Below are 11,956 nucleotides of genomic sequence, written 5' to 3' on the forward strand. Positions count from 1 at the left end.
ACATGCGGATAAGCGTAAACTCGTTAGTAACAACTAACAACATACTGATCTACTTATTTATTTTTCAGTCTCATAACAATTATAAACAACAAATTAACGATAATATACTTCTTAAAACTACTTGTTTACAACAATATTATTTTTTTAACCCGCCTAGTATACTATATAATATAATTTATGGTCAAAGTCAACATCTCAATCCCGTAAAACCCTAAAATTCCCCCCCAAAAAATCACCGATCACCGGAAAATCACCATGAACGACGATTCAACCACCACCTGCAGCCAATGCAACCTCACACATCCAAAAATCCTCCACCACATCCGCCTCAACGCCACCTTCCGCCACCTCTGCACCACCTGCGTCCTCCGCCTCCACCCTAACCACTTCTGTCCGTCCTGCCTCACCGTCTACCACCGTTCACCGCCAGAAAACGCCATCGTGTGCTTCAAATGCCACTCCTTCTCCCACCGCGCCTGCGTTTCCCCCTCCTTCACCGTCCGTATACCTTGCGTTACGTGCCTAAACCCTAACGGCGTCGTTTTCAGCCCTAGGTCATCCAATTGGTTTTATAACTGTAATAACGGTAGCCGGAGGATAGATTTGGCTGCTGCGAGGCTGCTGGTGGCTGCGGCGGAGATATCGACGTTGTCGATGAGTAGAGCGGAGGCTGCAGCTGTTAAGGAAGCAGAGTGGAGAGCGAAGGAGGCTTCGGAGTGGGGGAAGAAGGCGAAGGAGGCGGTTAATCATGTTGTAAAGGTTATGGAGATTGAAAAGAAGAAAAGAGATGATGAATGTGAATGTGAGTGTAGTGTTGTGGTTGATGATGTTGGAAGTAATAGTAGTTTTGTTGGAATTGGTAGTAGTGTTGGTTCGGTTGAGGCTTTTGAAGCGTTGAAATTAGCAGGCGATCAGGGTGAAGATTTAGTGGTTCAGTATGAACATCAATCGAATTTGTGAGAGCGTTTAGGATATATGTGGCGTATATATGATTAGTTGGATGGGTAACTTGATTTCTATCGCGTATATATGAAAAATTGGATGATAATTAGTTTTGATTATACGGTTTGATTTCTTGTTCTGTCATCAATGGTTAGTTAATGGTATGATCTCTAAATCATGTGGTTTGGTGCAGCATAACTTATATGATAACAAGAAACACTTGATTGTGACAATCCGGGGTCGGGTCGGGTAGGTATAATAAACTAGTGACATGGACTAAATGGCTTGAATGGCTCATCTCAAAATCCAAATTCATGTTCACTTTCAATGCTAATATTATGTCACTTTGACCAAGAAAAAGGTTGCAGTCATCCTGGTAGATCAGTTAACTAATGAAGCATTGTAGGTCTAACTACTATCTATGGTTTTTGAGAAGGACAAACCAAACCAAACTGGCTGAGTTGAGTCGGGCCTAAACGGTTTGGTTTTGAAGGTTTAAACATTTTTTCTTTTTTATAAATTATACTCTTATTATTAAAAATTTTAAATGATGGATGGTTTATGTATTTGGTACAAATACATATTCAAAATTTTAAATAAATAAATAACGGATGTTAAACCGCTTATGTAAACTCAGTTTACAAGTAACCGATGGTTCGGGTTGTGCACGACAATATCAAAGTAACATTGCACAAGTAACATCAATCATATCAATAGTATACAACTATACAAGTAACATGGAACTTAATCCATATTGCACCCATGTGGTCAGGTTGTGCACGGTAATAAAAGCAACTTTGTAAATCATATACACACCACAGAATACATGCTCAATTTTCCTAACAAATTTGATTGTTGTTCTTACTGTATCCCTAAATCTTCATCAATCTGCACATAGATTCAACCTGCTAATTTCATCGCATTCAAAGCTTTAGAAACCTCAATTGAACCAAAACTACTACTATATACAAGACATGTTTCATATGATTTTCCCCATCTTTGATGTTTTCTTCTTTTTGTGTTTGCTAAAACTCATTAAACATATAGGTTTCACGATGTGATTGAAGATATAAGGCAGCGTTCGTTTCATGGAATGGAATGGAATGGAATGGAATTAGGAAGTTTTTCTTTGTAAAATTGATCTTGGTTGGGGGAGAGAGGAATTTGAAATCCCATGAATTTCTTTAATCAATGAAATTTGAGACTATTTCAACATTCCTTAGAAATCCTTCACTTTAATGAAGGAATGGAATGGAATGTTGAAATAGTCACAAATTTCATTGATTAAAGAAATTCATGGGATTTCAAATTCCTCCCTCCCCCAACCAAGATCAATTTTACAAAGAAAAACTTCCTAATTTCATTCCATTCCATTCCATGAAACGAACGCTACCTAAGTGTTTCCCAAGTTGTAACGTGTTTAAAATTTTGTTGAAAGTGGAAATGAACCAAAATTTGACATGTAGATGGTATGGTACGCCGAATCATGATGTGGGACCGGAGATCTGTCTATTAGACGGCAATTTAGGGTTTGGGTCTTGGGGTTAATTACGCATGTTGATTAACAAATACTTTATCGAGTCTAACAGTTTGCTAGTTAGTAGATTAGTCACAACCGTTCCATCCATGTGTTACTTCCATTTGTGCTGAAACAGAATACCAACAATGAAAAAGCTTGCATTGGCCTTGGTGCACACATTAAGGTGACTTCGGATGTACTTCCAACTACAGTTTTTGTTTGACTTTACTAGTCTAACTCAATTTTATTGTTAAAAACAATATTTAACAAAAAACTAAGGCAACTTGCTGTGATATAAACTTAAAGAATCTAGAGGGGATGAATATATTGCTTTTAAATTTAATGATCAATAATTTGGGCCTAAGCTGGCGCCTACTTGGCCCATGCTCAAGGCCGGCTTTGACCATTTTAAGTATCCGTTTAAAAAAACAATATGCAGACAAGTTTAAGTAAAAGAAAAATCAGTAAACAAAACAAAAAGATTTATAGTGGTTTAGGTGAGTGTTAAGTGTTAACTAACCCACCATACGTACACTCATTGGTATCTATCAAGAATTTATTTCATTAAGAACAGCTTGCTAATCAAGACAATGCTCTTCACAAGTTTCTCTTTACTAATAATATATATCACGAATCTAAGTCTCACAATGAAGTTAGGGTGAACACTAAAATATAGCAATTTAAGTGTATAGTATAGATAATTACCAACTACTAATAAACATCCTTTCTTTTAGTCAGCTAACAAAATAAATAAATTCGTATATTATTGGATATGTATTGAAGGGAATATAGCTGTAAGTTTTCTTATTGGGTAACCGATATTTTACAACTCATTAAACTTGTACGTGCCACGTTTTCTTATTTGCCATCATTCACATTGAGTTAGACACTTGTTGATCTATGAAATAAATGTATATATATACATGCATGAATAGGGCATCATTTCTCTAAAAGATAACTGGTATCAAGAAGCAATAGAAAGAAAGTTTGTAGTGCTGTTCGAAATTATCATAGTGGTGAGGATACCGGCAAAAAGAATTGAATAAACGGGTGAGAACGATTGCTGAAGGTAAAATATTAAAACACAAACACTTATCAGAATATACTAGGTAGCACTGGAACGGGTACGGGATCGGGGTACGGGGACGATACGGGAACGAGGAACGGCAAAACTCAAAATTCCAAGATACGGGTACGGCAATAAAAAATATAAAAAAATAAAAATACATTAAACAAATTCCAAAAATACTACATCTTCCAAAGGTAATTAGTTATCAATAATCAAATCATTTTCAAATTGTGGTTCATCTAGTGAGAGATCGGCAATCGATAGAGAATTAGAGATGATGAGACTTGAGAGTTTAGAGATTAGAGAAGTCGAATATGATAGGTCTATTTATTTAATGGACGGTTGTGGAATTTGAAAGGGTAAAAACCCTAGAAATAAATGGAAACGGGCTGGATACTTCTACCAGATACGTCCCCGACATTGAAAACTTTAGGAAACGTCCCCGACGAGTACCCATGGTGTTTCCGTCCCCGACAAGTACCCGAGACGGGTACGGCCACATAAATGGAGTCCCCGTGCTACATAGAGAATATATTATTTTTATTATTGTTGTTGTTGTTGTTGTTGTTGTTGTTGATCGGCATGCTTACTGGTTGACGATCGAGTATAAAAATACGGTCAGGTTTTTACCATAAGTTAGTTATCATGTCTCAAGTCCTAGGAGAAAAAGAGTATTTATAAAAGGGTTCACAGACAGAATCCAATAGAGAGGGGCCCTGCATAGTGGGGGAGGGAGGGGGAGGCCGACTTTCGGAACTTTTTGCTCAGAGTAGGTAGTTTCCGTATAGAAATTTTTGGGTGTATACGTTTTCTACCCCCGTTTTATATAAATTTTTGGGTATATACGTTTCGAGCCCGGGTTGGAAATCTTAAGCTTCGCCACTACCTATAGACGTTTAAGTGAGTTCATACGACTTCTTAAAACATCAATTTATTGCATTAATTCAGTTGTATCATAAAACCCATATGAACTGATGTTATTTGTATGGATAAAAATAAATGATGTAAAGTTGTTGAAGCCTGGACAATAGTTGATATCACGAGATTGATGTGGTAACTTGTTGAAATCATCCCCTAGCTTTATAGCCTAGTGGCATTTTAGTGGTAGGATAAGACTTTGGGATCAATAGTCCTTGTTGTTTGAGCCATTTTTTCAGTTTAGTCGAAAGATTTCATTTTTCGTCTGTGGGTCCAAAAAGGTTTCGCCATTGCCATTTTAGTCCACCGAGTTAATTTCATCCATTATTTTTGTTAACGAGAAGGGCAATTCGTCTTTTTATATGTAATTTTGTTAACTAGAATGGCAATTCGGCCATATAAAATGACCGAATTACCCTTCTTGTTAACCGAAATAATGGATGAAGTTAACCCAGTGTATTAAAATGGTAACGATGAAACCTTTTTGAATCCACCGACGAAAAATGAAACTTTTAGACTAAACTGACAAAATAACATAAACCACACCAACGAAAACTAAAATGGAATTTTAACTCAAAAGAATAATATATGAGATCACAAATTGATTTTGATACTTTTTAACATGGCCCAGCTCAATAACTAAATCATATTATCAGTTATCGATCTACATCGCTTTCTCACGTCTCTGGTAGTTAATTCCCATTCTCACATCACAAACCTAAACTATCATATACTTTTCTTCAAACTCTTCAATTACTATACGGAACTATCAAATTCTTCCTTCACTATTACGAATTTCACTTCAATCATCATCATCAACATCTTATGCAGCGGAAAACGTGTTCAACTATTTCAAACAAGTTCGTCAAACTTTGATCAATTTCAATGGCGGAACCGAAGAAGATAATAATTGACACGGATCCTGGCATCGGTAAACCCTAATTTCATCCCATCTGTTTGATTTTTATGTTTGTTGTTGATATTATTATTCATTTGTGTGTGTAATTGTTGAATTAGATGATGCTATGGCGATATTTCTGGCTTTGAGGTCACCAGAAGTTAATGTGATTGGGCTTACAACTATTTATGGCAATGTTTACACCACTCTTGCCACTAGAAATGCATTACATTTGGTAATTTATTTGCATCTTTTTTGCTTGAGATGTCACTGTTTAAGATGGATATGTATCAATTAATTATAGCTGTGTTTTGTTAATTGTATTTAGTTGGAGGTTGCTGGAAGAACAGATATCCCTGTTGCGGAAGGATCTCATGTTAGTTATGTGGTATATCTCCTTTCATTTCTACTTTACGCTACGCCCCGCTTATGCGCATATATGTGTGGGCCCTTGGGCTTTGATGGAATAACTAGTCAAATAAAATACACCATCTGTGTACTTAAAATCTTATTAAGTAGTTGATAAACACATATAGGCTTTGATGCACATACTTGAAATCTTGAATAACTTGGCACCCTGGAAATTTTGAATCCTTCCTGTAACTGGAATGAAGCCCTCACAATGATACCAATATTCATTCATCCACATAGCAAATGTAACCAGAACATATAATTCATCTACAATCGCATTACAGAGTTTGCAGTAAGAACCATGTCATCTTGTTAAGTAAATAGATAGTAGTAACTAGTAAGGATGGAAATGTTAAATATCATATAGCTTTATTGCAGATTTTAACGTTATTTTACTAATTTCGTGAAAATCACGTTAAAAAGCGAGGGACGGTTAATCATGCATCATGTGGTGGCGTTGATAGCCGAAAGACAAGGGGTACATGCGCTAATCGGCTTTTGTCCCAATTGCTGAGTGTTATGTGCCTTATGTCCAAGGCTTGATGCAAAAACGACTATCGAGCCGGGGGTCTCACTGGAAGCAGCCTCTCTATTCCTACGGGGTAGAGGTAAGGCTGTCTACATCTTACCCTCCTCAGACCCTACCTTAGCTTTGCTATTGGTGGGATATACTGAGTATGATGATGATAATGATGATTTCTACTTTATGCACACTTTACTAGTAACTTCTGATTAGGAATATTGAAACAAAAGAAGAAATCTCATAGCATACTTGTGTAGTTGGTTTAAAAAAGCGTGAGGCGCTGCCAGGCGTTTTGGTCCCAAAAACGAAGGTGTACGTGTCGATGTACAACCAAACAAGCTTTGTTTAGAACCAGAAGTTGCGTCTCTCTTATTGTTTTACATATCAATCTATTTATCAAGTCAAAAAAATTATATTTTCTTTATCTATTTGGTTGTTTTTACATATAAACCTCCTATAGAGTATAGACCCTAGTTTTGACCCAGAACTACTTGAATTGTGCCTTTTTCTACTGATGTGTTTTCCTTAGCGCCTCGCTAAACCAAGCCAGTCATGTACAAAATGAATTTGGCTTATAAACTATTCTAAAATATATATAATTTTTTTTTCGTGAACTGTATTTTTTTATATTAGCCTTGTGCACTTGTTTGCGTAAATCTTCTCTTGAAAAAAATAATTACGGTGTCCATGAAACTGTTCTTTTTTTTTTCCATGTGCCAAGAAAGCAACGAAGCTTCGAGTTGCAGACTTTGTTCACGGGGTAGACGGGCTCGGAAACCAGAACTTCCCGCAGCCGAAGTCAAAACCAATAGAAAAATCAGCAGCAGAATATTTGGTGGAGCAAGCTCGTCTTTACCCCGGAGAAATCACTTTGGTCGCATTGGGTCCCCTTACCAACATCGCCTTGGTCTTGCTCATTTCCTTATTTATTTATTTAATATTTGTACAAGCAAATACTGTTTCACGGAAGCATCTATAATTTTTTTTTTAATTTATGCAGGCCATTGAACTCGACCCCGCCTTCACCAAAAACATTGGACAGATTGTTCTTCTTGGTGGTGCGTTTTTAGTAAACGGGAATGTGAATCCAGCTAGCGAGGCTAATGTAAGTATGAACAATTATTTGCATATTTACATTACATTGTATTTAATTTCGTCCATTGGACTGGACGTGTAGATTTTTGGTGATCCGGAAGCTGCTGATATTGTGTTTACTTGCGGTGCTGATGTGTTGGCTATTGGGCTCAATGTTACTCATCAAGTTATTCTTACAGGTAATCCTTTTTGTATGCTTTGAATGCATCCCCAAATTACTTTAGTTTGCGTAGAACTTAGGGGCCGTAATGTTTTATTCTAATTAAAGGGAAAACAATGATTTGTGTAGATCATGATCGTGACATCTTGGCAGAATCAGATGGAATATTTGCCAAGTATTTGAGCAAGATCCTGGAATTTTACTTTTCTTATCATCGCGATGCATACAACATGAAAGGTATGTATTTTGAGACATAAATTGTCAAACACTTGGTTGTTGATTTTTGCAACTTTTAATCCTGATTTTTTATTTATGAAAAGGATTTTTTTTTTCTTTTGGTTAATCTGCTGATGCGATGACTGGGACATTTGTGATTTGTGTAGGTGTATACCTTCATGACCCGACAACGATTCTTGCAGCTGTGAATCCTTCATTAATGACATACACGGAAGGTGTTGTCAGAGTCCAGACAACTGGTATCACAAGGGGCCTATCGTTGTTTTTCAACAAACAGAAAAGGTCAAAATCTTGTTTATTTTCTTTCTTAGTATTTCTTTTTCATTATATATATTTATATATTAATATACATATGTATATACTTAGTAGTAATCAAACTCTTTTAAATGAAAGTGATTTTGGTTATGCATCAAACGCGCAGTTTGGTCTTTCGTCAACTTTTAACTCGTTTGATCTGTCAACACTTTTCACTGTTTCCATTGACCAAATATAGTTTTGTTGTCAGATTTTAAGAACCAAAGAAAATATTGGTTTTGTATAGAAAAGGTACTTCTGTTTTGATTTTGATGTGGTATCGATACTATGCAAGGTTTAACGAAGAGACTGAATGGTGCAACAAGCCGACGGTGAAGGTGGCAGTTACTGTGGACGCTCCCGAGGTAGTTAAATTGGTTATGGAACGTCTTATGTATTGATAATTAACATCCCCAGCTCTCTATTTCAAAGCCTCTGTTTCTGAAGAGGAACCCTAAAGGTTCAAAAATGATATATTTTCTGTATTTGTTTTATTGATCATTAGCAGCAAGTAATAATGTTTCACTTTCCTTTTCACATTTTTCCTTTCAGAATGATAAAAAAAAAGGATTAATTTCATATATACCCTTACAAATATTATAAATATCGTACATACGCAACAAAAACCAAAAATATCATACATCCAATTTAAGTGAACGGACCATTCTACCCCTATTTATTTTTCTTTTCATCTTTTATATTTTGCTCACCATTTATCATCAAGACATCGAGGGCGTTTGGGATTCCTTATTATAAGTCCTTTCTGGCTTCTCTAAAAAGTTAACTAGTGGGAATGCCCGCGCGTTGCCGCGGGTTCCTTATGTGTTTTAGCCCACGTTGGACTTTGAGAAGTGAATTAAAGCTACATAAACACCAATATTAAAGGGAGTTTCACATGCATGTTACAGTTAAAACAGTTGGAAAAAAGGTAATAGCCATATAGTTGGTCTACCTTTTTTCCTTTTTCGAACGGCAACTTTCAATAACCACAACACCGAAAACCCTCTAGCAAGGAGCTAGGGAGCCGGAACCATAGAACAGAAAAAGAACCAGATTACATATTGAATTTTTTCCATCTATCCCAATACAATGTCACCCTCTTAGCTCTACTTTTCACCCACAAGAAACCAACGATTTTACTTTGCCAATAAAGTTACTTACCGCCACAGGTTCGTTAGCGAAAACATACCTGTTCCGAGGTCTCCAATGACTCCAGCAGCTAATTAAAATCACCACATGCACCATCTTTTTTTCATCTCGCTCCCCGGAATGTACTTTTGAACTTGCAGCAGATCGCTTGTCGAGAAGGCGTATATTTGGGGTATGTTACACCATCTGGAGACCTCCTGCCACACTAAAGTCGCAAGCAAACAACCCGTGAATAGGTGATCCACGGTTTCCTCTTCCGACCAACACAAATAACAAGCTAAAGGCCCATGAATAATCTTTCTTTTTATCAAGGCGTCTGAGGTGGGGAGGCAACAAAGAATAGTTCTCCATCCAAATGTATTTATCTTCAGCGGGTTGCGGAACCCACGAGCTCCATTCCAGAATTTTATTACTCTGAACCGGGTCAGGGTTATGTAAGCATTTTTTTTAACTGACGCTACCGTAAAGACACCGTTGTTATCTTCCCGTCACCTGCACACATCTGACCCGTTCTTAAAATTATATAAGGAGTTTGCAGACTTCAAGCTGTCCATGTTCGACCCCGCCCCATCCTGTGGCTCCTCTCCTCTCCAGTCCCAACTGAAATATAGTTAGTCTACCTAGTTGTAAATTAATATCAACGTAACTGTAAAACCAAAAACAAATGCATATCTTTATATATCAAGTATACAGATCAAGGCGTCTGAGGTGGGGAGGCGACAAAGAATAGTTCTCCATCCAAATGTATTTTATCTTCAGCGGAACCCACCAGCTCAATTCCAGAATTTTATTACTCTGAACCGGGTCAGGGTTATGTAATCATTTTTTAACTGACGCTACCGTAAAGACACCGTTGTTATCTTCCCGCCACCTGCACACATCTGACCCGTTCTTAAAATTATATAAGAAGATTGAAAAAAAAACCCGACCGCACCCCTTGAAAATATGGTTGAACACCTCATTCACACCCAGCAAATAATCTATGGGTCCGAAAGGAATCTCCGTAGCGTAAGTCTGGCGCCAACTGCAATAAGATGTCCAAAAAAATCTTTTGATTGCAGGTGCTGAAAATATAAAATAGGACTAAACAGGATCAAGATGATGGGCCCATTTTGTTGTCCATTTAAATAAAAATGACAAGATTTTTTAAAACTATTAGAAATCCAAATATCGTTTCTGAAAGGATCAAAAACCATTACCTCCTTTGCTTAAACCATCTCTTATAGCAACAGTGTTCCTTGGATCTAAAGCCATGATTGCTTCAATTCCAAAGCTTAATCATGTGATAAAAATACAATGAAATATTAATAAATGGACAATAAATAAATGTAAGATGTAAAGAAAAATACTGAATTTATTTAGAAAACTACCTGTATCAAATATTTATGGCAAAGAATCAAAGTACGCCTTAAATCTCAAGTTGATATCATGTTTTTTCCTTCATACTCCACACCAATACCATTGTCTCTGACTGTTCGGTGTGGGGAGCGGCCTAGGGCCGGCGACGCCCCGGCACACCACCCCCTAGGGCCGTCCCCGTCCTCAACGTCGCCTGATCCCCGTTCTTGCCGTGCCTCTTCTCTCTCCCTTCTTCTTTATACATGCACACATATACATACAACATACATACATATATATATGAGGCTCATCCCCCACTCCCTTCTTCTTTACACCCGCTTACGTGGACGCCTACGTAGCGGAGCATCCTTTGAGGACTACCCTCCTCCATACCCCATAGTCTCAGAGAAAATGCCCTATACTTTTTCCAATACCGAAAAATGCAAAAAAATGCATATGCTTAATATACTAATTAGTGTAACAACAATTTTACTTAAATAAAAAAATCTTGAATACCTAAATAACTTTAAGGTACCGTACTTGTTTTATGTACAATGTCCTCTAAAATAATGACAGACATAGAGATTTCTAAAGCAAGATCTCACTTGCTATAGCTCCCTTCCCAACATCTACATTGACATGAATTCAAATAAAGTTACAATAATTATAAAAATCATTTTGTAACATTTTTTTCCGTAGCAATATACTGAACTTAAAGCTATAGCAAGTCTAGAATTAACATCGTTGCTTTCGCCCCATTGTAATAAACGTTTCACATTGTCCAAGTTCTGGCTAGCAAGAATTTTAACATCTTCCTTAATATTATGCCCAAATTTATAAATCAAATATAGAGTTGCATTCCTAAGATCTTGGAAGAATTCAGGCTGAATTTGTTGCTCATTTGAATTGACTTGTCAACAAGTGAGAAAATTGAGTAAAGAGACTCTAGTACATTTGTTTGACTACAAAATCCACTGGATGAACACCATCAATCCATCCAAAGTAAAGATCAACCTAATAAGTAACAAACAACCATGAGGTAAACTGTAATGATCAATTATCATTATCAACTATAGAGCTAAAAAACTTGTAGTGTTATGTTAAACAGTGCGGGCACAACACGACACGTTTAACCTGAAGGTAACATGTTCAATGACACGACATGACACGTTTAAGGCAATTAAATATAAGCAGTTCAATAATCATGAATGACATAACAAGTTTAACACGATCAAAAAATAATAAAGCACAATTAACACAATAAAATAAAAGTTCGGCTTTTCCATGAAACATAAGTCCCATCATTAGTGCACTGCAATTTATCGTTCATTTTAGACTCGATAAAAACACGTATGTGACAACTCGTAATTCGAACCTACTTTGTGTAACGTTACGTGCTTGCG

At 36.8% G+C, this 11,956-nt stretch overlaps 2 protein-coding genes and 1 long non-coding RNA gene across 3 annotated transcripts; 2 read left to right on the forward strand and 1 right to left on the reverse strand.

The window, feature by feature from the left end:
• Window positions 1-255: 255 nt before the first annotated feature.
• On the forward strand, window positions 256-960 carry LOC110881652. The gene has a single exon (XM_022129853.1). It carries the CDS (start codon window positions 256-258, stop codon window positions 958-960), a length of 705 nt encoding a protein of 234 aa, XP_021985545.1.
• Window positions 961-5,111: 4,151 nt separating this feature from the next.
• Window positions 5,112-8,604, forward strand: LOC110885051 (probable uridine nucleosidase 2). The gene is made up of 9 exons (XM_022132747.2): window positions 5,112-5,379; window positions 5,466-5,581; window positions 5,675-5,734; window positions 7,002-7,187; window positions 7,281-7,385; window positions 7,458-7,554; window positions 7,665-7,772; window positions 7,919-8,054; window positions 8,362-8,604. Exons 1-9 carry the CDS (start codon window positions 5,334-5,336, stop codon window positions 8,465-8,467), a joined length of 960 nt encoding a protein of 319 aa, XP_021988439.1. The 5' UTR covers window positions 5,112-5,333; the 3' UTR covers window positions 8,468-8,604.
• Window positions 8,605-9,321: 717 nt separating this feature from the next.
• Window positions 9,322-11,110, reverse strand: LOC110885052. Its single transcript, XR_002561847.2, has 3 exons — window positions 10,586-11,110; window positions 10,415-10,488; window positions 9,322-10,279 (listed from the first exon to the last, which is right to left on the reverse strand). It is a non-coding gene; the product is annotated as an uncharacterized LOC110885052 (long non-coding RNA).
• Window positions 11,111-11,956: the final 846 nt, after the last annotated feature.

The sequence above is a fragment of the Helianthus annuus genome, chromosome 10, assembly GCF_002127325.2.
Source record: "Helianthus annuus cultivar XRQ/B chromosome 10, HanXRQr2.0-SUNRISE, whole genome shotgun sequence".
NCBI lineage: Eukaryota > Viridiplantae > Streptophyta > Magnoliopsida > Asterales > Asteraceae > Helianthus > Helianthus annuus.